This window comes from Prionailurus bengalensis, chromosome D1 (assembly GCF_016509475.1).
Source record: "Prionailurus bengalensis isolate Pbe53 chromosome D1, Fcat_Pben_1.1_paternal_pri, whole genome shotgun sequence".
Classification (NCBI taxonomy): domain Eukaryota; kingdom Metazoa; phylum Chordata; class Mammalia; order Carnivora; family Felidae; genus Prionailurus; species Prionailurus bengalensis.
This window is the reverse complement of record NC_057346.1, coordinates 49580562-49607234: the sequence shown is the minus strand read 5'-3', so window position 1 is coordinate 49607234 and position 26673 is coordinate 49580562. Positions and strand designations below refer to the sequence as shown.

General features: G+C 40.6%; 2 protein-coding genes across 5 annotated transcripts in view; one reads left to right on the top strand and one right to left on the bottom strand.

Annotated features, from left to right (window-relative positions):
• The window catches only part of LOC122483275 (prolylcarboxypeptidase), a 77524-nt gene extending 74423 nt beyond the window's left edge, over positions 1-3101 (bottom strand). The window contains exons 1-2 of one of the 4 annotated variants that reach the window (XM_043580103.1): positions 3042-3101; positions 1812-1993 (exon numbers count right to left, since the gene is read on the bottom strand). In XM_043580103.1, coding sequence (XP_043436038.1) covers positions 1812-1979 — 168 coding nt within the window. In that variant the 5' untranslated portion in view covers positions 1980-1993; positions 3042-3101. Of the gene's footprint in view, positions 1-1811; positions 1994-2263; positions 2352-2463; positions 3015-3041 lie in introns of those variants that run through there. The other 3 variants (XM_043580104.1, XM_043580102.1, XM_043580107.1) reach the window with 3 other exon arrangements.
• A 22-nt stretch (positions 3102-3123) lies between these two features.
• On the top strand, positions 3124-26262 carry DDIAS (DNA damage induced apoptosis suppressor). The gene is made up of 5 exons (XM_043580101.1): positions 3124-3243; positions 13923-14051; positions 20435-20596; positions 21486-21603; positions 23159-26262. Exons 2-5 carry the CDS (start codon positions 13939-13941, stop codon positions 25733-25735), a joined length of 2970 nt encoding a protein of 989 aa, XP_043436036.1. The 5' UTR covers positions 3124-3243; positions 13923-13938; the 3' UTR covers positions 25736-26262.
• Positions 26263-26673: the final 411 nt, after the last annotated feature.

Genomic DNA, 26673 nt, shown 5'->3' with positions numbered 1-26673 from the left:
CAGATTTTGCAAGCCACCAAGAATGGAAAAAGAACTGATCTTAAATTATGTTTCTAAACAGTAAAGTGGTCAAAAAAGTAATCTATAATGAAGGAATATAAATTAAGTGCTCACAGATCATTTGGTCTCTCCCACCTTTTGTTCCTTTTCAGCTGCTAGTTCTCTTTTTCATCATTTTTAGAGATTTCAGACACCCTCATTCCAATAGTTTCCCTTCAATTTTACTTTACCGATGAAACTCTGCAAATAGTCGTATACAAAATACAAATATATAAAACACACCAAAGCATAAAGTTCAGGCTCAAAGAGTTCGGGGAGAGAGAGGTTACTGGAGCACTCTCACTTGGGCCTTCACCTACCACCTCTCTGAGATAGCTTCCCAAAGAGCCCTAAATTTTCCTCAGTACAGTGTGTAACATGTCATTCCTTGTTCAAACCACTCAATTTGTAAATGAGGAAGTCATAGCCTAGAGAGTGAATTTAAGTGAGCTGCTTGAGAAAAAGGCCCGTTTCCTGGTGTCGCTGCTGAAATTGAAATGCTTTCTCTTCCTCAGAAACTCTAATTTAAATTTCCGGGTTAAAAATCATTTCTTATCAGTTACAAATTCATGCACCCCTTCTATCCCAAATTCCTATTAAAATTCACACAGGTCAATAAGCCGAACTTTAAAAAGTGTCTACTCATGGTCAGATATTCTGCTAGGGACATGTTATCTGTTTTCATTCAACCATCACCAAAGCCCCAGATCAAGAAACTGGGTTCAGAGAGGTACTGTATCCTTCCCAAGGTCACGGAGCTAGCAGAGTGGAATGCTGATCTATGCTACTCCAAAAGCCAAACCTCAGACTCTTGCATTCTTTCTAATCTAAAACTTTCCCAAATCTTTGCCTACCTTTACACAGGCCCCCAGAAATACAGAATTGTAAGGGATCCTGTCATTTCACACAGGATGTACTTTTCCATCCAGACTTGTAGAGTGCCTCATGCTTCAGCCAACACAAAGGCATCAAGCCTACTTTAAACTCAATCTTCAGAACCATATAAATGCTAACCCCCAGCCCCATGCTGACCGTCAAATCCTGACATACCTCTACAACTTCCTTTACAAGTATGGGTTACATAAATGTTCAGTCTTATGGAAAATAGGAAAAATTAAAAATCTTTTTTTTTTAAGTTTATTTTGAGAGTGGGGGAGGAGCAGAAAGAGAAAGAATGAAACAGAGAATCCCAAGCAGGCTCTCGCTGTCAGCACAGTGCCCGATGTGGGGCTCCATCTCAAACCTGAGATCATGACCTGAGCTGAAATCAAGAGTCAGATACTTAAAGGACTGTGCCACCAAGGAAAGGTTAACAACTCTCAACAAAAGGGCTACAAAATCAACTTTGAGCTGAGCATGAGATGACAGACTGGTGTTTTAGGCTGAATACTAAATATTATCTAACAAGATATTGGAAGTGTGTACTTAACGGCGGCTTTGGGACAAAGGATGGTTGTCACTACCAGTAGGAGCCCGAGTTGGCATTAAATAATTTTAATTTGATGGGAAGTCAAATTACAGAAGAGAGTTGGACCCAGAGCTGATATTAAAGTACTGGTAATGGGAGATGAGATTTTAAACAGAACTGGGGCTTGGTGCCACCCTCTGGAAACTGTGAGCCCAAGATTAGACAAGTCCTAGGCACCAGGGGTCTGAAACTCCGGGTGGGCTCCGGTGCCTCAGCTGGGGTGGGTTAGGCCCGGTGACCTGGGAAGCCCCAGGGGGACTGGGAAGCCCCAGTCTTCTCCCACGCCCGCCCCGCCTCGCCTTACCTTCTGTTGGAGGTAGTGAACCGTGTACTTCGTGGGTACAGCGGGGCGGGATGTGAAGCTGGCTGACCTGTGCAGATTGCTGAGGGCCCTCAGGGCCAGCGGTACGGGGATGACCTCCCGAAGCGTCAGGAAAGCCAGGAGCAGGAGCAGGACAGTGTGGCGCCCCATGGCCAGGGTGGCAGCTGCAGAGTGAGTGGGAGCGAGACCAGCAAATGCGGGGAGCTAGAGTCCTAAGCTCCACCCACCGCAGATGGGCTCCTCCCCCGTGAAACCCAAAGCCACTCTGCCCCACAGCAACACAGCCCAAACCTGGTAACCTAAACCACACCGCCCGCGTCCCAGAAGGTGCCGCAACTTTTCTATTTTCCTCCCGTGCAGTCTCTCTCTTTAGAGTCCACCTTAATTGCGATCACACTCCAAGTCTGCCCTTACCATCTCAGGACCCCTCCTACCTGACTGCCGGAATCCCATCCTTTCCTTGAGCGCTCCCCAAGCCCACCTTTCCCTGCCATGCCCTGTCTGCCTCAATTCCACTGCCACACCCCTTGCCCTCAGCAAACCCCATATAATGGTAATAATAATAGCTACCATGACAATTTATTGAGCGTTCTTTACATGTCACTATTATCGCTAGGCATAATGGCACACATACCAACTCATTTAACTCAAGCAGCGCAGCAATCTTGTGTGTCCTGTATGATTACTACTCCCATTTACAGATGAAGAAACTGAAACTCCGAGAAGTGTGGGGACTTGCACTGGGTGACTCAGGAGGCAATGGAGCACAGCTTCGCAGACCACTCGGTCTGGCTCCTTGCACCCACTTCCAGTATGTTAGCCAACCACCTCCTGTGGTACTCTCTGTTCATGAATCACCCCAAACTTCTATGTTGCCTACATAACTCATCCCATAACGGGAGTCGCCCAGGTAGCCCCCGAATCCCGCTTGGTCCTGGGCCCTTCTCCCAGGATACGCCCCCCTTTCTTCTCCCGGCTCCGGGTAGCCTCCCTTCCGTCTTCACCGCGCCGCCAACCCCTTTCGCCCAGCTACCACTCCTCCTTCCAGTCACCCTGCTGAACCCCGATTGGAGAGGCGCTACCACCCTTTCCTGAGATTCCTATGCTACCCCCCAAACCAGCTTTATAGACTGTGCCACTACCCCACCAGTCAGGGAAGAACATTCGCCAAACCCTGTCTCTCTACCCCCAATTCGACGAAAATGGTCGTACCCGAATGCTCACAGAATGCGGTGTTCAATCTCCACCCTCTGCGGCGCCTTCTTCTGATTGGCTCTGAGGGACCAAGGCCAAAGCGTCACTTCCTGCGGAAAAGGACGCGGGAGATTCGATTCAAGGCGCTTGGCTGGTCGCTGAGTCCTGGTGGCCTGCGCCAACGAGCGTCGCCCGGGCAGGTCTCGGTTCTGTGTCTCAGGTGAGGAGCTGTGGGGAGAGAGTCACGGGGCGCGCAAAGGACGAGGCCCCTAACGAAGCCTTCATTGTCGTTATAAATGAGACTTAACAGCGTTCTATTTTGTTTCTTCGGGAGTTAGTCTTTTCCGTAAAACAGTGGTCGGGAGGGTAAAGAGTAAAAAGGTCGGTCATTTAAATTTTAGTGCTGTTGATAACCGCTCAGCGAACGTTTACTCAACATTTACTGTGCCATCGAGCTAGTTACGGGGGAGTGTCTGGAACCGGTAATACGAAGAGGAAAAGTACTACTCCAGCTTTTGAGGTGCTCAGAGATATGGTTTTAGTAGGCTGCTATGACGAGTAATACGTACGGAAAGGGAGTCTTTTCCAAACCTCTTTGACGGCCTGGAGGGAAGAGTGCTTCGCTTAAGTGACCACTGTGCTCAAACCAGAAACTGGCAATTTTCTAGACTCCTTCCTTATCTCCTATCCAGCCACTCATTACCAGCCTCTTAAATATCTCAAATCCTTAAAGTTCTCGCCACTTAAGTCATCAGCCTCCCAGCGAGTCTTCTTTCAATCATGTTACTTTCCAATCCAGTCTCCATATTGCCAGGATATATGTAAATCAGATCTGATCAGGACACCCCCCCCCCCCCTTTAAAGCGTTTCCTTGCTTCCTATTTGCCCTCAGGTTTAAGTCTAAACTCCTTCACATGTTTTACAGGGTCCTTCTCACCTAGCCTTTGCCTACCTCTCTTTGTTTTTCACCACTCTAGGCTCCAGTCCTACGAAATGCCTTTTTTGAGTTCCTCAAATGCACCTTCCCATCTCACCTGCAGACCTCTTCTAACCCCATCCCCAACGTAGCCAATTCTTACCTCTTCTTTAAGTCTCAGTTTATTAAGACTTTTCAGTCAGGAAGGCTTTACTGCCCTGCAAGATTGGGTCACAAAATATCCAGTAGTTATTCCATAGATAGTTGTAAGTGCCTCCCTCTGCCAAGAATTGGTAGGCCCTGAGATTACAATGGTAAAGAAGTTAGATTCTTCACCTAATGGAACTTAAACCTTTTATGCAGGGAGTTAAGGATAACAGGGGAATCTGGTGGAGTTAGGTTGGTCTGGGAAGGCCTCCCTGAGGTCTTAAAAAACAATTCAGCCAAGTAAATTTGAAAATGAATTAGCTTTATTAAATGATTCAGGCAGCATCTTATCTAGCAAGTAGAAGGGAGCTCTGAAGAGTTGTACAAAATGGAAGGTTTTTATAGGAAGGAGAGTGAGGCAAGAAAATTATTACAAAAAAAAAAAAAAAAAAAAGGATTGTTCCAGGCAAGGTCACTTTCCCTCAGGGGGGAGAGCGAGGAATCTTATACAGATTACCTTTGTAGGAGGGAGAGAGCCCGATGTCGGCACAGATCGGAAAATTCCTTACTGACTAGTTAAGACTACATTTCTGGGGAAGGTTGAAACTACAGTTAGATTTAGATATTAAGCCCTGGTTTGGGGACTCTGCCTAAGTGACTCCATTTGGGATCTGTGATTTTCTTTTTAACAGAGGAGTGGACAGTTTACAAGGCTTAAAAGGTGAGAATAATCCACCCACGCAATAGAGAAAAGGAAGAAAATTCCAGAGTGAATAGGTTGTGCAAAGGCCTAGAGGCAGGAAAGAGCTTGGCATTTGAGTGTTCAAGAACCTAAGAAAAGACCAGTGTTGCTGGAATATATTCAGAAAGAACAGGTGATGAGTCTGGAGAGATGGGCAGGGACCAGATCACGTGGTTAGGTTAATGCAGCAGCAGAAGCAGGTGATGGTGGTTTGGATTAAGATGGTGGCAGAATATAAGGGAGGGAAAGTAGATGATGGTTTTTAGATATGGAAATAGATCCAAGGACACACTGATGGGTATAATGTGGGATCTGAGGGAAAAATAAATGAAAGATGACTCCTAGGTATTTGACCTGACTTAAGTGGTTGGAGAGTTGTACCATTTGGTGAGATGAAGAAAATTGTAAGAAAAGAATGTGATGTCTGTCAGATCGGATGGCGGCCCCCAAATGTGGGGAGATAATCACATAGAAGCCGGTGGCACAGTGCAGGTGGTGAAAGGATTCATCCAAGGCAGAACAAAGGAGATAGAAGTTTATTGAATACACCACAAGGGAGCAGTGGGCAGGACAGCAAAGGAGAGACCATCTGCCTCAAGGCAGTGGGGGTTGGGGGGCCATTTTTAAAGGGAGAAGATGAGGAGGTGTGGCTTCGAATGGAATTTTCCCTTTTTTGGTAACTGGTCCATTGGTCTGTTAGGGCCTACGGATATTTTGAGGTGGGTCACCTGACGGGCCTGTCTGTATTCAGCCAGGTGGTCACTGTGCGCCTTTTTGCCTTGCTCTACGTTCCATTGCTCAAGACTGTTGTCTAAAAGCAGCTTCTACAAAGCAGTTTGAGGGGAAACTAAGAATTCAACTTTTTTACCTTTTTTACTTGAGATGTCTATGAAATATCAAAATAGTTGGCTCTCTGGTAAGCTGTTGAGATGTGGAAATCTGGATCTTGCAGATATTATATGTACCTTATAAATTTCTTGAACACTAGAGCCTGTCTTTTCTATCTGTAACTGTCCCCTTTCCCATCCCTAGAATAGTACTGCATGTATCATAAATTCATTAGACAGACTATGTTGTACTAAGATATTCTTGGGTAGTGTTCTGAGTTTTTTGTTGTTGTTTTGGGTTTTTTCTTTTAAGTAGGCCCCATACCCAGTGTGGAACTTGAACTCCGTGTCCTGAGATTAAGAGTTGCATGCTTGGGGTGCCTGAGTGGCTCGTTGGTGAGCATTGGCTCAGATCATAATCTCACAGTTTGTGAATTCAAGACCTGCATCGGGCTTGCTGCTGTCAGCACAGAGCCTGCTTCAGATCCTGTCTCCCTTGTTCCTGTCCCTCCCTAACTCAAGCGTGCTATCAAAAATAAACATTAGGGGCGCCTGGGTGGTGGCTCAGTCGGTTAAGCGTCCGACAGCTCAGGTCATGATCTCTCGGTCTGTGAGTTCAAGCCCCGCGTCAGGCTCTGTGCTGACAGCTCAGAGCCTGGAGCCTCTTTCAGATTCTGTGTCTCCCTCTCTCTGACCCTCCCCCATTCAGGCTCTGTCTCTCTCTGTCTCAAAAATAAATAAACGTTGAAAAAAAAATTTAAAAAAAAGTTTAAAAAAAAAAAAAACATTAAAAAAAAACGTTGTATGCTCTATGGATGAGCCAGCCAGCCGCCCCTCTTGGGTAGTATTTTAAAAGTATTTTGGGGGCTCCTGGGTGGCTCAGTCAGTTGAGCGTCTGACTTCGGCTCACGTCATGATCTCACGGTTTGTGGGTTCGAGCCCTGTGTCAGTCTCTGTGCTGACAGCCTCGGAGCCTGGAGCCTGCTTCTGATTCTGTGTCTCCCTCTCTCTTTGCCCCTCCCCTGCTCACGCTCTGCCTCTCTGTCTCTCAAAAATAAATAAATGTTAAAAAAAAATTAAAGTATTTTTCACTGGGGCTCCTGAGTAGTCCAGTTAGGTAAGCAGCCAACTCTTGATTTTGGCTCAGGTCCTGATCTCACAGTTCCTGAGTTCGAGCCCCATATCAGGCTCTATACTGACAGCACTGAACCTGCTTGGCATTCTCTCTCTCTCTCTCTCTCTCTCTCTCTCTCTCTCTCTCTCAAAATAAATAAATAAATCAACTTAAAAAAATTAATAAAAGTATTTTTCACCAATACTTCTCCAAACAAAAGAGGTTTTCTTTCTTTGTTTTTTGTTTAATTTTCTGTCTCCTGCCTTCTCTTATCCCTTTCTAGAATTTTCATGTTACTGTCAGTAAATCATTTCTCAAGGATTTGTTATGACTACTTTTAGAAAAATTAGACAATGTACCCTTGGGGGTGACCTTTAGATAGTTTTAAGTAAACAGCTCAAAATAGCCACCCTTCCCATAGGTGAGGCCTCTTGGCCTATATAGTATGAAACAGGAAATCTGAGAGCAGCAAAGTGACAGGTTTTCTTGCAAAGCAAGAACAGTTTGGGGAGTATGGAAGCTGCCCCATGATGGGCCTCTTTGACATGAAGATTCTTTTGAGTTAAAAAACAATCAAAATCTAGCAGATTCAGGAAAAGCTTTGTACTTCCTCTACCCACTTCTCCTTAGTTCAGGATAACATATACAGTATACCTCATTTTGCTTGACTGTCTTTGGAATTTCCATGTCTGTGTGGATTCCTGTACGTATGCGTGTATTAAATTTGATTTCTTGTTAACCAGTCTCATGTCAATTTGATTCTTAGTCTAGGTAAAAGGACCTTGAATGAGACAGGAATTTGTGTGCCCAGCAATATTAAACACTTAATTAAATTTTTCTCCAAGATCTAACATTTAATAAGAATTACTGTAGGGGCACCTGGGTGACTTAGTTAAGCATCTGACTTCGGCTGAGGTCATGATCTTGAGGTTTGTGAGCATGAGTCCTGCTTTGGGCTCTGCTCTCAGCGCAGAGCCCACTTCAGATCCTCTGTCTCCCTCTCTCTCTGCCCCTTGTGTGCTTGTGTGCTCTTTCTCTCTCAAAAATACATAAACATGTTTAAAAAAATTATTCTGATTTTCTAGGTTAGCCCAGAGGAGAAAAAAAAGTATGTTAGTGTGTGTGTGTATGTAGGGGCTAGGGGCATGGTTTTTCATATTAAGCTGCTTTCTAGGAAATTGATAGTGAAGGAGGTAAGCTGAAGGGTCCCCAGATGATAGATTAGAGCAAAGATTTACAAAGTAATATGAAAGATACTGTAATGCTCTCAGGCTTTACGATTTCACTATAACCATGTTAATCACAAGTGTTGTTCACTATCCGATGGCCTCAGTGGCTAGCCAGTGATTTTCAAGCCTAGGCAGCATAAACATTATCTGAGAACTTGTGAGACATACAAATTCTCTGGTCCTCCTCCCAGATTTACTGAGTCAAACTCAAATTGGGTCCCAGAAGTCCATTTTATTAGGCCTTCTAGGTGATTTTGAGGCACACTAAAGTTTGAGAACCACTTGGCTAGTATGAAAATGGATGGTAATCAATGATTTATGTATCTGGGCCCATTGTCAAAACCATCTCTCGTGTGAAAAAGATTCATCAGCTGTATTAACCTGATTCCATTAAAATATTTGATTCACGTAATGCCCCCTCTTCAAGCAACTTTCTCTTTATAATTTGGCTTGACATACAGTTATACCCAAAAGAAAATACGGGCTTAAGATGTGTCCCCTGTGATTATAATTTTTCATGGCAAATTAGTAAGCACGTTTGGATATGGTTCATATTCTCATATAGCTTGACTAGAAAGAAAGAAAGCAGGTATTCCAGAGCATTTTTATAAAGTTTCTTTATTTATTTTGAGAGAGAGGGAGAGTGCAAGCACACACACAAATATAAAGGGGAGGGGCAGAGAGAGGGAGAGAGAGGGGATCCAAGCAGGCTCTGAATTGCCAGCACGGAGCCCAACTCAGGGCTCAAGGCAACGAACCACAAGATCATGACCTAAGCTGAAACCAGGAGTCGGATTCTTAATAGATGAACCACCCAGGCACCCCTCCTTGTTTCTACTTTTATGTATGAGAGATTGAGAGGACCCAAGATTTGCTTTATATGTTATTGCTGAGTTCCCTACCTAGTGTTTTTTTTATATTTATTGGTTTTTAAAAGTATAAATGTAATGCATTTTCAAAATACCTTTTTTTTTTTTTTTTTTTTTTAAGTTTATTTTCAGAGAGAGCATGCAAGTGCACATGAGTGGCAGACGGGCTAGTGAGAATCCCAAGCAGGTTCTACACTGTTACTGTGGAGCCCAGTGTGGGGCTTGATCCCACTAACCATGATGTCATGACCTGAGCCAAAATCAAGAGTCGGCCACTTTACTGATTGATGCACCCAGGTGCCCCCAAAATACTTTTCAAACAAAGATTATGTGTTTGCCTATTTTCCTTTCTCCCCACTCCTCCAAGCTAAGACTAGAAAAGTCTCCTTGTTATATTTTCTCATAGCATTATGTACTTTTTTTTTTTTTTTTTTTTTTAAGAGAAGGAGCATGTGAGCAGGGGGGAGAGAGAGAGAGAGAGAGAGAGAGAGAGTGAGAAAATCCCAAGCAGGCTTCACGTTCAGTGAGGAGGACAATGTAGGGCTTGAACCTACAGCCCTGGGATCATGACCTGAGCCAACATCAAGAGTCAGATGCTTAACCAAGTGACCCAGGAGCCCCTAGTTTTTTTTATAGAGTTTACTATGTTAAAATTCAGTTAAATTTTTTATGTGATTATTGTCTGTTTTGCCCATCACTTATATTATCCCCAGTACCTGGTATTTAGCAGCTGCACAATAAAAAATTGATAATATGTATTGGAATATGGTTTTCTGGCTGTGCTAGAGCTGAAAGAACTGTAACGCTATATCACCATCCTTATCAAAAGCAAGAGGTACTAAATATGAAATTGTTCCCAAGTCTATCATAAGGTTTCATAACTTTAGTATATATTTATTCCTGATGCTTCATTCAGTTCTCTGTCAAACGTGAATTTACCACACTACAAGCCAGACAGTAGAGAGCTAAAACCAACTAGATAACAAGTGTCCTGAAGGAAATACTATAAAAACAGCAAAAGGAATAACTAACAGTGACTGCCTGAAAGGATCTTAATGCATTTTTGTCCACCAGACAATTAATGAGAAGCCTTCTTTCCATTTCTGAAGTTTACCAGGTGAAACATAAATAGTAAAAATAGTTTAATGACCTTTTTCATTTTGCCAGTAATTTGTAAATACTGTAGTTTTTTAGACATACTTATTTGATCCACTAGAGGGCAATAAACCCTTACATAAATATAATTTAATCAATTTTACTTTTAAAATCTAGCAATTAGTGCTTGCACAGTGAATTTAGAAATAACCCAAATATTTCTGCTTGTGTTTTTCACTTGTTGGTGAGCTGTCTGCCCAATTAGACAGTAAACATCTTTTCATTGTTTTCCCTACAATAGCACAGCGTCCTAGTTAGTTATCTTTTAAGGTTTATTCTATTTCCTAAGGTTTGAATTTGATAACAGTTTGTCTAAGAATATGATCTGATGAATGCCCATATAGTTGTGGTACAATATTTTGTTTTACTTTTTTGTGAGAGAAAGAATCTTTTTCTTTTTTTTTTTTTTTTTTAAGTTTATTTATTTTGAAAAAGAGCAAGCATGAGCAGGGGAGGGGCAGAGAAAGAGGTAGACAAAATCCCAAGCAGGCCCTGCACTATCAGCACTGAGTCCAATGTGGGGCTTGAACTCATGAATCATGAGGTCATGACCTGAGCTGAAGTTGGACACTTCACCAACTGAGCCACCCAGCGAACCCAGAGAATCTTTTTTTATGTCTAGAATTTTTTTGAGGGAGAGCGTGAGCGAGGGAGGGGCAAAGGAAGAGGGAGAGAATCTTAAGCAAGCCCCGGACCCATTGCAGAGCTCAATCTTACCATGAGGTAGTGACCTGAACCAAAATCCAGTCAGACCCTTAATTGACTGAGCCACCTAAGTGCCCCTAAAATTCTATTTTAGAGCCCTAAAGAAGATAGTCTCTGCTCATAATTTGACCACAATTAAGGGGGAACAATGGAAATGAAGATATAATGTGGATGATTAAAATAAGTTTTAAATAAGGTATTATATGTGAAACTATTCTGTGCACTCTATATAAATATAAGATTATTTTGTGATTTGGTAAAATTGTGTATTTAGTGGTATATGGCAAAACTGGCTTAGGTAAAGGAAAGCTAAACATCAAGAAGAAAGTTAACAGCTGAAGTTCAGATTGACAGTTTTTGAGCTTGGCCCTGGGTATATAATGAGATGGTCCCTCTAAGAACTTACACTGGTTTCCAGCAAAAAAACATTAAACAGGTAAGTTTACTATGATGTGGAAAAAAGTAGGGTCTTTAACCTGAGAAGCTTCCTGGAGATGAAAGCCCCTGAGAAGACTCTTAAAGAAGAATAAGCATTAGCCAGGAAAATGAAAGAACATTTTAGAGGGAAGAATGAAAAGAAGCAAAGGCAGAGAAATGTAATAGGGAAATGTTGGAGGGTTGAGAAGAGAACAAGGGATGTGTTCTCTTTAAGCATAGATTACTGACACATAAATAACGAGAGAGAATCAAGAGAAAAGGTATTTGGGAGAATAAAACCAAATGGAAATGATTAGAGTAGACAAAGAAAACAGATGGTAGGACTATAGAAGTACAGTAGTATAAGATGCAGAAAAAAAAGAAAAGCCATCATCTTTTTGTTAAAAGGGGAAGCCTTTTGTATTTTTTAAGTTTATTTATTTGGAGGGTAGTGGGGCAGAGAGAGAATCCCAAGCAGGCTTCGTGCTGTCAGCACAGAGCCTGACATGGGGCTTTATCCCACCAACCAAGAGATAATGACCAGAGCTGAAATCAATAGTCAGAAACTTAACCGGCTCAGACACCTGGGTGCCCAGAGGAAGGCTTTTTAAATGGAGCTTTAAATGAAAAAGGAAATTCTGTTATATTGCATATACCTACTATCATGAAATTTTTTCTTAAATTGCAAAATTCTGCTCATAGTTTTCTATTCAGAATATTGAGAGTATAATATATTCTGAGCACTGGAGATATATAGTAGAACACAAGTTAGACTACATCCCTTTCTTCAAGGAACTTTCAGACTAGTAGGGGTAGAACAAACAAAAATAAGTAAGATAATATATGCATTTTCATGGTTGGATATATCACAAGCAGCATTAGTTCTATGAAGGAATAAAATGAGTGATGCCACAGAAGCTAAGAGGAAAGCTGGTGAGTCTACTTGAAATAATGTGGGGCTCTCTCAGGGGTAACATTAGAGTTACAGATTACTCTTCTCAGAAGCTTCTGGGAAGAGAAATTGTTTGGTGTGTTTGAGGAGCAAAAAAAGGCAAGTATGGACTGAAGTGCAGAGATTAAGAGGGAGTGTGGTACAGGGTGAGGTCAAGGAGGTAAGGCTAAATGACCAAGAGCCTCATAGACCATTGTAAGGAACTGTGGCTTCAATCTAAATAGCATCATTTTAAGCAGGTAAGAGACAACATTTTTCAGGAGGGAGCTGTGCCTTTATCTCCCATAGCTCACAGATAGGTGTACCACCGTGTTATACTCTACCCCAAACTGGATTTTAGAGGAGATTTAGAGGGAAGATGCCTTTGCTGACTTACATTCTATCATTTGTTGTGTTGGAAAGGAACTTGAGGTTAAGAGCACTAATTCAGTATTCTGTGACCTTTCTGCCTTCCCCTTGTAGCCCATTCACCTACTCTACTTTGCCCTTAGAGATTGCCTTGTGACCTAAGAGGACAACCAAATCTGGGACTACATATCTGCTTATGATAAAACCTTACTGCTCACGTTATCCTAAGGGTCCCAAAACAAGGATTAACAACAAAGAATTAGGATTAGATTTTTTCTTTTTTCTATGCTCCCTTTAATAACATAGGTCAGTGATTTATATAAATCCCTTTATGTTTCATCTTTTCATTTTTAAGTAGGCTCCATGCCCGATATGGGGCTCAAACTCATGACCCTGAGATCAAAAGTTGCATGCTCTACTGACTGAGCCAGCCAGGCGCCCCTTTATGTTTCATCTTTGCAGGTTTTCATCTTACTGCCTAGATGGCAAGATTTTATTTTCACAGAAATATTTGATTGATAGAATCAGTATCCCTTTGTTTGAATTTGCTGATGCCAGTCACAGAAACAGTTCCACCCATTTTCAGAAATTGAAACCTTTTGCCATATGTTTACAAATGAAAATTTATTGATGCAACTCTATCTTAAACATGCTTTGAATAAGCTAATCCGTTTAAAAAAAATTTTTTTTAAGTTTATTTATTTTGAGAGAGAGAGAATCCCAAGCAGGCTCTGTGCTGTCAGTGTGGAGCCCGACACAGGGCTTGATCCCACGAACCACGAGAGCATGACTTGAGCCAAAATCAAGAGGCAGTCGCTCAACCGGCTGAGCCACCCAGGGGCCCCAAGCTAATCAATTTTTAAATTTTTGATAAACCAACATTTGAATTTTTAAAAAGAGGAGACCATTGCTATTTTACTGTTCTGCTTCTCTGAGTGTTTTATACAAGGATCTTAAAGTACTTTGTACTCTCTTGACCATGTAACATTTTTATTTTTCTGTTTGCAGAATCAGAATTATCTTTTTTTTTTCATTAGGCTGTGTAAAATATATATACCGAAATCTAATAAGGCGATTTTTTTTTTCAGCCAAAAAGAACCATTTACCAATTTAGAATCTTTAAAAGAATCATGTAAGTTTCTTTAAGTTCCTTCCTATTAATTGAAGACACAAGCTCTTATAGCTCTTTTAAATATGTGCAAAGGTCTAAATGATATCTTTCCTGGTTACTGGGATGCAGCATTTATTAAAAAACAGAATATTTGTTTGAGCTACTTTGTTTTAAATCTTGTTTTCTTACTATAATAGTTTTAATTAGGCAGACAAATAAAATGAGTTTTCCAATACATTGGCACTTAACCACAAAAGCCATCTATCTATTTGCTTTACAGTGGAGGCTAAGTTGTTTTCCTAAGAGATGAATTATGTACATACAGTTAAAGATTTGCCAATCATCCCATGGCTATTTTGTTTTGTAGGACACAGTAAGAACACATGAATGGAGGGAGAAGATTTCTTCTTGCCTCAGTTCTTGCTCTCCAGAATTCCAGTTTTATCTATCCATCATGTCAGAAGTGCTTCTCTCGACTAATCCTGGTCTCCAAAAGGTAAAAATAAAGCCTGTGGCGGCGCCCTGGGTGGTTCAGTCTGTTAAGCGTCGACTCTTGACTTTGGCTCAGGTAATAATCTCACGGTTCATGATTTCAACCCCTGTGTCAGGCTCTGCACTGACAGCATGGAGCTTGCTTAGGATCCTCTCTTTTGCCGCCACCTCTGTCCCTTCCCTTCTGCTCTCTCTCTCTGTCTCAAAATAAATAAATAAACTTAAAAAAAAAAAAAAGTAAAGTCTGTAAGCATGAGAGGAAATACATGTGTACACTATAGATTTCCTACGACTCAAGGGCAAGTAAGGTTTACATCCATCATACCAGAAACCATCCCAAAAGTGGAAAGGAAACTAACTGTGCTAGAGCATTTACAGAAACGACTTGGTGAACCAGGACTATAGGTAAGAAGGGGACATGTGATCCATTAGGGGAGCCAAAGCATTGGTCTTTAGGCTGGACAGAGAAGCAACAGTAGAGGGGGAGTTGCCAAGTTCAGATCTCTCTCAGGCCAGGTGGAGCAGTTGGTGTGTGTTTCTGTGTGTCTTTTCTGCCTTCAAAGCCCTGAACAAGATTCAAGCTACTCTTCCTTCCCCTTGGGCTTACTCTGAGGATGGTCTCTTGGAAGTTTTGGTTCCACATAAACCAGGTGGTGCCTGATCACCTCCAGATCCTAGGCCCTACACATGGACCTGTACAAGAAGACCCATGGGAGGAGAAGGCACCTCTGGGAGCAGCCCAGGAGGCACCAAGCATCCAACTCCAGTCTAAGGAGACCCAGTTCCAGTGTGAATCTCAGGAGACTTGGCCTTTCCCAATGAGTGAAGATGACACACAGTCCAGGGACAAAGGATCACTGCCACAACCACTCATTACAAAGTAGAATCACAGGTGTTCTCAGAAAAACTCACCAAGTGACACCTCTACTTTTGAAGCTACCTCTGAAGTTCAGAGCACTTTAGAGCAGCAACAGAGAAATCCCGAAGTGGAGAGAACAAGGCGGTCCCCTGTCCAGGAGAAATGCTTCAGGCAGATGATTTTCACTCATAAGAAAACTCCCACAGGGAAGACCGTAAATGTAGTGAATGTGGTAAAGTCTTCATTTATCACTCACACCGTATATCCATGAGACAATTCATTCTGGAGAAAAATGCTGTAAGTGTAGCAACTGTGGGAAAACCTTCAACCAGAAGTCAAACCTCATTCAACATCAGAGAATTCATACAAGAGGAAACCCTACAAATCAGAGAATTCATACAAGAGGAAACCCTACAAATGTAATGAGTGTAGGAAGTCCTTCCGGTGGAGTGCTCATCTTCTTTGGCATCGGAGGTTTCATTCAGGGGAGATGTTGAGAGACTAAGAGAAAAATTACCAGGTGTACCCTCAACTGCAAAGAAAAGACCCCCCCCCCCCCCCCCCCCCCCCCCCCCGCCTTCCCGGAACCAGCCAGGGCGTGCCCGGTTGTGGTCTGACCTAAAGGCGGGAACCAATCAAGTTCTGCTGAGTGTTCAAATTTAAATGACAACCAATAACAGCTCTGTAACCGCGAAAAATCCCTAACTTGTTTGTGCCTGTCTATAAAAGAAGCTGTAAGATCCTCCTCGCTCGTGACCTCTTAGCGTCACCGGTAACGAGTGCGCGGAGGTCCGGGTTCGAACCTGCAATAAACGACCCTTGCCGCTTGGCTTTGACTCTGGACTCTGGTGGTTTGTTCTTGGGGGTCTTTCGAATTTGGGCATATCAATGTCCTATGAGTGTAATGAGTGTAGGAAGACCTTCAGTCAGAATTCATATCTAAGTCAGTATCTGAGACTCCACAGTGGAAAGAAACCTTTTTTATGTAAAAAATGTGGGAAAGCTTTTAGGTGGAGTTCAGAGCTCCTTAATCGTCAGAGAATTCATTCCAGAGAAAAGCCTGCCCAATGTACTAAAGGTGAAAGTGCCTACAGACAGAACTGTACTTTTGTTTAATAAATTGTGGGACTATGGGGCGTCTGGGTGGCTCAGTGAGTTGAGTGTCTGATTCTTGATCTCGGCTTAGGTCATGATCTCACAGTTTGTGAGATCGAGCCCTGCATCAGGCTCTGAGCTGACAGCTGCCCCTCCCCAGCTCACTAGCTCTCATTCTCTCTCTCTCTCTCTCTCTCAAAATAAGTAAATAAACATTAAAAAAAAAATAAGTTATAGGACTAGATTACATAAAAGTTAGTTATAATAAGTTCTTTTGAAAAAATTCACCGTACCAGGACATAAGATTTTCTTGGATTGGTTCTACTTTAGAGGAGAAAAATAACTTCTTGAGAGTACATCTCAATCCTGATGAAAATTTAGTCCACTTCTGGAATATCCCTAGAAATAGGGTTTTTTTCTTTGTTTCCTTATTGTTTGTTTATTTTTGCATTATACCTAGATTATTTTTTTAAATAAATTACTTGAGAACAGAGACTGTTAGAAATCTCTACCTTTCAGCAGCTTGAATGGTGCTTGACACATAATACTTTATTGTGGTCCTGAGATACAGGCCAATTATACCTGAGAGTCTAAGATTCTTTGATTTTTAAAGTACAAGTAAGGGTTAGGGTTGGAGTTTTTTAAGAACACTTTCTTTTCTGCATAGAGGATATATAGTAAGTACTTAGTAGTATGGAAGAATAGTATGCCAGCAATATTCTTTTTTTTAATTTTTTTTTAATGATTATTTATTTTTGAGAGAGAGAGCGTGAGTAGGGGAGGGGCAGAGAGAGAGGGAGCTATAGAATCCAAAGCAAGCTCCAGGCTCAGCACTCAGCACAGAGCTGGACAGGGGCCCTGAATCATAAGATCATGACCTGAGTGGAAGTCCGATGCTCCTGCTCAATCGACTGAGCCCCCAAACGCCACCCCCACTCCTCCCCCAGCAATATTCTTAAATAGTCTGTCTAGTTAGCATTCAATGGGGAAGGATTAGCAGTTCCAACACCCATCTAGACTTTAAGGGATCTTTCTAGAAGATCCCCTTATCACTTGTTCTTTTATTGAGCCATTCTCTCAGGTATGCATTTATAAACTCAGAACAACCCCACTTGTGGTATTCATCATTAAATCCTCAGCATCCAGGCCAAGGTCTAGTTTATAACAAAAGCACAAAAACGTTTGTTGAATGAATGAATGACAATATGATAGTTTCTATAGGTACATTTTACGTATTGCAGTATGTTATGGTGATTAAAAAGCATAATTCTCTGGAGCCAAACTGCCTTTTCAGGAGCCAAACTCCCAACCCTGCCACTTGAAACTGTAGCCTTGGGCAAGTCACTTGAATTATCTGGGCCTCAAAATGGGGAAGGTAATATCTGCCTCATTGGGTTGTTATAAAGGATATAATGAGTTAAGATACATGAAATGCTTATTAGGACATTGTGTGCTACATAATCAGTAGTCTATACATGTGGAATATTTTTAAAACTGGTTTTGGGGTGTGTTTTTTTACCAAGTCATTTATTTTAAAGATAATCTGCCTCAGGGCACCTGGGTGGTTCAGTCAACTTTACCTCAGGTCATGATCTCATGGTTCACAAGTTTGAGCCCCATGGTGGGCTCTGTGCTAACAGCTTGGCCTGGAGCCTGCTTTCGGTTCTTTGTCTCACCCTCTCTCTGCCCCTCCCCCTGTTTGCACTCTTTCTCAAAAATAAACAGTAAAAAAAATTTTTTTTAAAAGTAATCTGCCTCAAAAATTTAGGTTGAACAGTAGTGCCATTGTTCCCTCTTGAGTCTGGTAATAATAATAGATAACATTAACAAACATTTACCATACACGTAAGTACTTTACTAGGAGCTTTGTAAGCATTATATTTTTTAATACACCAGCCCTATGAGGTGATGCTATTGTTAATGCCAGCCTTCAGAGGAGAAAAATTAAAGCTTAGAAAAGTTAAATAACTTGCCCCAAATAACACAGCTATCTAGTTAGTGGCAGAAACATATTCAAGCCTAAACAACATGACTACTGGCTATATTCCTAATTACCAAGTTACCTTCAAATTAGCAGTGGAATATGTATCCAGAATGACATCACTGACCCCCTTCCAGAGCTTAAGATGCCCTAGTAAGGGAGCTCTGACTGAACTGTTTCGGTACATAAAACCCACAGCAATTGTCCTTGCATGTAGAACTATAGTCCACAGAAATATAACCTATTGTCTCTATATATTATATTGACATTATAGAAAAAATACATCCCTGTGATTTCCAGTGTGTATCTTTTCTACTGTTACTTCTGCTTCCCTTTTTTCTTACTTGGAATCATTTGTAAGCCAACACAGGAAACAAATTCCTCACCCTCTTGGGGCACCTGGATGGCTGAGTTGGTTGAGCATCCAACTCTTGATTTTGGCTCAGGTCATGATCCCAGGGTCATGGGACCCCGCCCCGTGATTGGCTCCATACTGAACATGGAGCCTGCTTAAGATTCTTTCTCTCCCTCTGCCCTGCTTCCACATTCAGAAAGAAAGAAAGAACGAGAAAGGAAGAAGGGAGGGAGGGAGGGAGGGAGGGAGGGAGGAAGGAAGGAAGGAAGGAAGGAAGGAAGGAAGGAAGGAAGGAAGATTTCTCTCATTTCCCCACGGTTACAGAAGAGCAAATTTATGACAGAAGAATTCTATACTCTAGCCTTTACACATTTTAGAGACAATGAAGAGCAAAAGGTCTGCTCCCTAAGAATTTTATTGAACCTCAAATCTTTAGCAACAGCAAACAAAACAGGTGTTTGTGTCCTATGGAGTTAACTTTTTTCTTTTTTTAACCTTCAAAATTAGAGCAGTGATGATTTTCAAATTGCATTCTCCATGTAGGAGGTGCTTCTAGAGGGAAGTAGGAATTAGAGAAGCAGTAGTGGCCAGGGTTGACTAGTAGGTAGGCTCTAGGGCCCCCACTTTAGTTTGTAAACTGCAAAATGCTGATGCATATTTTTCTAAGATTTACTAATAGTTTTACATTAGACCCAAATGCATTATTAATACATAAGGGTAAGGTTAGATGAATGGATTAGCACAGAGCCATTTTCAGTGTGGCAAAAAGATAATAATTAGCACAGATCTAGTGATTATGAATCAGTAACTTCTTATAGAAAGGATTAACCTCTGTTCAAAATAGTCACCTTGTGAACTATGGATTTTAAGCTCCCCCTAGTGGCTATCTGGCAACCATCAATTATACAACCATCTCTAACATTATTTTCTATTTGCATTTTACCACTCATTTTGAAGCCAGATCATTAGGCACACGAGACAAAAATAAAGTCCTAGGATTAACAACTACCATAAGATGTACTAAGGGGTTATTTTGCTAAATTTAAGAACCTGAAAGATGGCTATCACAGTTGTAAGACCTTGCAAACAACTAGAAAGGAGGGAAACAGTAAGTAGAGTTGACAGTAATCATCACAGTATTTAATATAACTATGAGGAAGAAGCAGACCAATAGTTACTAATTTGGCAAGATCTGCACTAGATCCTTTCTTTACTTTCTTTTCTTAGATTTTGTCCTATTTTATTCTTCAACCCCATTTTTACAGATTAGAAAATCAAGGTTTTAAGGGATTTAGTAACTATCCCAAGACCTGACTGCTAGTACATAACAGTAGAGTTACAGTTGACCATGGAACTAGGTACTTTGTGTATCAAGATTTTTTAAATATTTCAAGATTGTTCATTATTCTCTTCACAGATACTGTTTTCTTAATAAAAGATAGACATTAAACATCAGGTATTCGGTTGGTGTGGTGTTCACTTCATTAATGTTTACTTTGCCTCCCAATTCTAGACTGTTTATTATATGCCTCGATTTGTTTTTTTTAAAGTTTTTTTTTTTCAACGTTTATTTATTTTTGGGACAGAGAGAGACAGAGCATGAACGGGGGAGGGGCAGAGAGAGAGGGAGACACAGAATCGGAAACAGGCTCCAGGCTCTGAGCCATCAGCCCAGAGCCTGACGCGGGGCTCGAACTCACGGACCGTGAGATCGTGACCTGGCTGAAGTCGGACGCCTAACCGACTGCGCCACCCAGATGCCCCTCGATTTGTTAATGATAATTTACCCAATAAGAAAATCTATCTGTTCCTCCCTTTCTCCTTTCCCTCTCACTCTCTCTCCCTCTTTTTCCACTTTCTCCTCTCACACAGTTTTTCTTCAGGTTTCTATCAATTTGGTGCTACTTAAATCGTAAAAGTAGTTGTTACGAATAGAGATTCAAAAGATGTTGGTTGAAATTGTTTAAGAAGGATATAAGTTATATAAGTACATTTGTACACGCAATATTATTTTTAATCTTTTCCAGATTTGTTTCCTGTAATATAAAAAAAATTAATGAACATCTCTATCCTTTTTTATTTCCTCCACTCTTTCAGGTCTAATTGTCCAAAATGTGGCTCCACTGGTAAAGCTGAAAATGCCAGTTACAGATATAAACTTTCCTTAAAAGTTGCAGAATCAAGCAAATTGTTTGGCATTACTGTATTTGGGAGCTGCTTAGATGCATTTTTTGGTCTTACAGCCACTGCTTTGCACAGGTAAGAATATTTAAAGCATTTTTTTTTCTAGCTACTCATTTAGTATACCAATAGAATTTGAAGATACATGTTTTTAAGATAGTATGCATTTAGTTAAAATATGATAGCTTGACCTCAGATCATGAGTTCCTTTAAAAAATAATCAAAGAAATAGAAAGGTATTTATTTTCTGATTACACATTGTGATGTTAAACTAGGCTCCTTTTAGTTAGACCAACTGAACTGTAGTTAAAGTATTAATTTACAATAGTCCAATCCAGATTGGAGAAATACGAAATAAGAAAGTAAAATTGTTTCAAACCATTTCAAACTATTGAAGTGGCTAAAGTCCCTTGAGGTTGAAGAAGCTATTGAGGGATATTTGCATATCAGAGGTAGAAATGTTGTCGTTCCTCTCACTTACCTTGTGTCTTCATCTGCATAGTTTGACCTAATAAGATGTCCTGAGACGTATGAAAGATATATATAAGCAATTAAAACTTTTTCTTCCCTTCAGTCTTCTACCCTCCTCCCCCAATCCCCTGACAGAAGAAATCTCTATTTCCTTATAGTTGAGAGCAAACTGCATTGCCAGGGAAGAGAAAAGAATTGCCTCTGCTTTGAGGACAAGGGCTAGAGATTCCATTACTACTCCTACAGCCACTTTTGGAATAAATACTGGGCCTGATTACTAGGAAGGCATCTACTTTATAATACACTTGATCGTTTTTGGCTTTCTAGGCTATGGGACACTAGAGAGGGAGCAAAATGCCTTATTTTTAAAGACACTTTTTTCCTACATGTAACTGAAAAGGTTATACTGCATTTTCAAACTAATTGTATTTTCTTTATGGCAAGTTAAAATTTCAAATTTTTTCTCTTCACATCTTTAATTTTCTTTCCAATCAAGGTACATTCAGGACCATAATGAAATTTCAGAAACACTGGACAGTGATGCAGTTCAGAACCTATTAACTAAAGCAGTTGAAATTTGCTTCATTGGACAAAGCTTTATTTTTGGAGTGACGGTAATTGAAACTAGCTTTCTTTTTAGTATTCCTTTAACATTTCCATTGTAATAAATGATTTGACTTTTCTGAGTAGTTTTTAGGAGTCATAAATGTGAGAGTCTATAACATTGTAAATGTATAAAAAATAGGTTATACATGATCTGTTAAAACACCAACGTGACAGCTTCCTCTTTCAAAAGTCAGAAGAGCCCAGTTCAAAGATTTCAGAGCTTTGAAAATCCAAATTTATTTTAAATTCAGAATACATAATTTTGTTTTGATATTCGGTGTTTATTTCATCTCCAAATTTTGTTTAAATTCTGTAGTAAAATTTGTATCAACTCTTTTAGCTTTTTGATTCTATCAGCTGTAAAAGAAGGAGGGAATGAACATGGAAAGCAAAGCGTCTGAATATTGGTTACTTTAAGGATAAGTGGGAAGGATGGCCTTAAAGAATTACAAAAGTTGGGGCGCCTGGGTGGCGCAGTCGGTTAAGCGTCCGACTTCAGCCAGGTCACGATCTCACGGTCCATGAGTTCGAGCCCCGCGTCGGGCTCTGGGCTGATGGCTCAGAGCCTGGAGCCTGTTTCCGATTCTGTGTCTCCCTCTCTCTCTGCCCCTCCCCCGTTCATGCTCTGTCTCTCTCTGCCCCAAAAATAAAAAAAAAAGAAAAAAGAATTACAAAAGTGATGTAGAAGTTACAAGAATATACTGACTCTAAAGGAATAATCATTTTCTGTCTCCTCTATGCTAAAGGAAACAAATGGAAATTTTGCCCACACTGGATTCAGGGTTTCACAAGTGGGAATAGAGCATTCCATAGCTGAACAGTGAGAAAAACTCAAAGCAGTAAATTAGGAGTTACGGAGCTTTTTTTTTCCTGTTAAAGTCTTAGATGGTTCTTGTTCTTTTTCTTATTTTTTTTTTATTAAAGTTTATTTATCTTGGCGGGGTTGGGGGCAGGGAGGAAGGGACATAAGTGAGGGAGGGGCAGAGAGAGAGAATCCCACGCAGGCTCTGCGTTGTCAGTGCAGAGATGATGTGGGGCTCAAATTCACGAACTGTGAGATCGTTAACCAAAATCAAAAGTCAGGCTCTAAACCAACTGCACCACCAAGTGCCTCTCTTCTTCTTCCTTTTTTTTTTTTTTTCTTCTTCTTTATGAGTGGGAACACTTCCTTAAACATTCGAAGTTTATGGACACTAATGAGAAATATAATAGTAGGCACTATTTATTGAGCAACTACTATTTGCTAAGCACTATAGTTTTCCAAGTATTATTGATAATACAGTAGTCCTGCATATTTATCCTTAATTTATACATGAGAAAACTAAGATTCAGAGAAGTTAAATAATTTGTCCTAAGCCCCAACCCTAGTAAATGTTAGAACCAGTCTCTTTACTCCAAGGTTTATTTCTATTACTTATGCTTCTCTACCTATAACACTACAGAAATTAAAACTATAGGAGTAGGAGATGTAATTGTGTCTGTTTTAATCTGTTAAGTCCCTGTTTCACCTTTGAGTCAAAGGAAAAAATGTGTATTCTCATTTAACTTCATTTACTTTGACAGAATTTTGGAAACCAACATGGACGAGGTTCAGATTCCAATAACTTCTTAAAGCAACGTTCTGACCACAAGAGAGAAGTAAGAGCACTAATAGCTTGCCACATTGTTCTACCAGACCCAGGTGTTGCAGGCTTCACTGTCATTGACTACTTCCATCAGCTTTTGCAGCTTTCTCATTTCAGGAAACTTCATGATGGCTCCCAGGCACCAAATAGCCACTTACTTGCTTTAGAACACACAAATAGTGATCTCAGCAGCATATGTGGCCCTGACAGCAGTTCTGGTTTCTTCAAGTCCCATGGCAGAGATAGTTTTTCAAGATTCTGGCAGGCATCACTTGAACTCACTTACACACTTTCACACCTAACAGGTGATGATTTTTCAGCTTCAGAACAAAGCAAGGCCATTGGTACTCTTTACCAGAACAGAAAGTGCATCTCTTTTTCCGAGGCCACTGGTTCCCATAGCTGCCATGATGCCTTTCAGGGTTCTTGGAGCCTTGTTTCATACATGGATAAAAAGAGTACAGCCCAGAAGTTGGATGAAGAACTTGCCTTGCAAGCTTATCAGCCCAGTGTAGTCCATAGCAGTCATGAAATCGGAATTGTGGACTCTAATTTTTTCCCTTTAAAAATGCGAGAGCTCCTGGAGTCAAATAATAAAAAATCCTTCCACAGTGCAGTGGAAATTAAAAATCAATATTCCCAGCATGAGCTAACATGTGACCAGTATCTTGATTTAGATAACCCCCCTAGTCTTCAGAAGAGATCTACATGTTGTACACCTTCATCACTCAGACTTGAAGAAACAGCTATTGGTTCCCAGGACTGTGACACTGAGATTTGGGATGATCTGCCATTCTCTGAAAGCCTGAACGAGTTCCTGGCAGTTATCGAAAGTGAAATTGCTACAACTCAGACACATGCCAGTAATAGGAAATGTCATCTAGATAATATCGATAGATTACAGGCAGACCACGTCAGGTTATCTGTGGCTTCCCAGAGAACTGGAGCCTTGCATACACCACCTGTAGCTTTAAGATCATCACAAGCAACAGTCAAGGCAAGCTGTAGCAAAGATAACTTCTTTTCCAACTGTGAAGCAAATTCAAGTCCTTGTGTTCAAAAGGAGTCACAGTTAAATAACACAGCAGAGGTTGTCTCAATAAATAGTAATGGAAGTGATATTTCTGAATATTTTCCATCAAATGCTTATCTCTCAGCTCTGTTTCCATCTTCAAAAAGTTTAGGAACAACAGTTACTCTGAAGTCTACCAGAATTCCACTACATAGGGCTGAAATTTCACTTAAGCTCACTACTTCAGAGAGTGACCATTCTTGTCTCAGTAGCAAATACTTCAATAGGTGTGGAGAAAAATCACTTTCAGAAATGAGTGAAAAGTTGGTAGCTTTGGGTTCTAGGAGATATAATGATGTTTCTGAGCTTTGTAACTTAGAAAATAAACAACATTGTAGATGGCCAAAGAACCAAGATGACAGTTTTGCAATTTGCAGGAAACTTACGTATCCTTCAGAAGCTCTTGGCTGTAGTCCAGATACAACTACAATTACACTGAAAGAAATGCCTGGTAGACATATCAATAATAACTTAACACAGAACTATTCTACTGGTCACGAAGGTAGCTACGATGCTTCTGCTGATCTCTTTGATGATAGTGCTAAAGAAATGGACATCACAACAGAAATTACGAAAAAGTCACAGCATATTTTGTTACAGTGGGGAAAATCTTTGGCAGAAAGTCATCATATAGAATCTGATTTTCTAATGAGATCACTCCCTGAGAATTCCAGCCAGTTTTCACAAAAATTATCTTTGCAAAGTATGTCTGCCACTCTATGTCCAAGAACATGCTCTTCTCCAGCTCATTGTCAGTCAGATTCAGAATATGATTTTGTAGATAGCCAAGATTTTGTTCCATGTTCACAGTCAACTCCAGTTGCAGGATTCCACCAAACAAGAATTCATGGGATGAAAGGAGCTTTCAAAAACTTACCTGACCTTTATTTGGATCTTGATGGTAACTATAAAAAAAGAAAGATTTCCTCTGAAAATGATGCACAGCAAGTCACCCCTAGCTGTCCAAACAATGTAAGGACGCCGAGCCAGAAATCCAGAAGCCCTGTTATATCTGGTATTCCACAACCAGAGGTTTTCAACAATAGTCCTTTTGCTGAGTGTCTTGAAACCGAAGATGAATGGGTCCCTCCTACCACTAAAAAAGTATTTCCTTCAGAAATGCTTGGATTCCAAGCCTTGAGTCTAAGGAAATGCTCTGCTGCCTGTGATTCTCCTGATCAAAAAGAACCACCGAGAAAGAAACTGAAATGTGTCAAACGAAGAATTGAAAAATGTTTAATTAAAAAGGAGTTAAAGAACATGTTTACAGCAGGAGTAACAAAACAGAAAACTCTTAACACAAGTTCAGACTGGTTTTGCAAAGAGTCAGTTTTGGGACTTGATTCTTGTTCAGAAGTCAAATGTTGCCTTCCGTTTTCAAAAAATTGGCCACCTTCTGTGCCTGAGACTAAAAGCAGTTGGTCTCCTGAATTATTTTCATAAGTCACCTGAACCTAATTGCTAAACTTTTAAAAGTAAATCTGTTTGGAAACTTGGCTCCCGTGGTATGGAAGGCAATCTTGCCATTTTGAGAACTTGAACAGAGGCAAATAGTAAATAGGTATCGTCGTGCTTTTTAAAACATAAACCCTTTGTTTGGGCACGTGGGTGTTGCAGTCGGTTAAATGTCTGACTCTCTTGATTTCGACCAGGGTCATGGTCTCATGTTTTGTGAGTTCCAGCCCCACACTGGGCTCTTTGCTGAGGGTGCAGAGCCTGCTTGGGATTCTCTGTCTCCCTCTCTCCCTGCCCCTCCTGTGCGCACGTGTGCTCTCTTTGTCAAAAATAAACTTAAAAAAATAAAAATAAAAAATAAAGCCATTGTTTTTTCCAGCATACATTTGTTCAAACACTTTGGCACTTTATCTTATATTGTTGATTGTCCTTTAGTAACACTGTTAATTTTGCTTATTAAAAGTATTTGTTAAAATCACATGTATATTTAGAAATAAAGCTTTTGCAAACCAAAACTTAAAGTCTTGATTGGTCTGTTCATCTCAGAAAATGCCTGCTGTATGTTAGGGCCAACTACTGTGCTGAGTTTGTGATACAAAGCTACCAGATCAGTAATCTCAAAAGATTTTAGTCTGCTGGATAAGACAGACATATAACACAATTTCAGGGCAATGCAGTAAATGCAGTGATAGAGGTTTTTAATGGGTACTAAAACATTTATGTTGCTATGGGAGTGTGGTACAGAATTAATTTAACCCAGCAACATTTATGGGCTGGGGATAAGAAAGGTCAATAAAAACCTATTTACAGTTAAATGTGAAACTGTCATTATTTTATTTAGTAACTATTGAATGGTCACTACATATCAGGCACTGGGCTAGGTGCTAGGAACTCAAAAATGAAAGTCAAGCCTGTTCCCTCAAGAA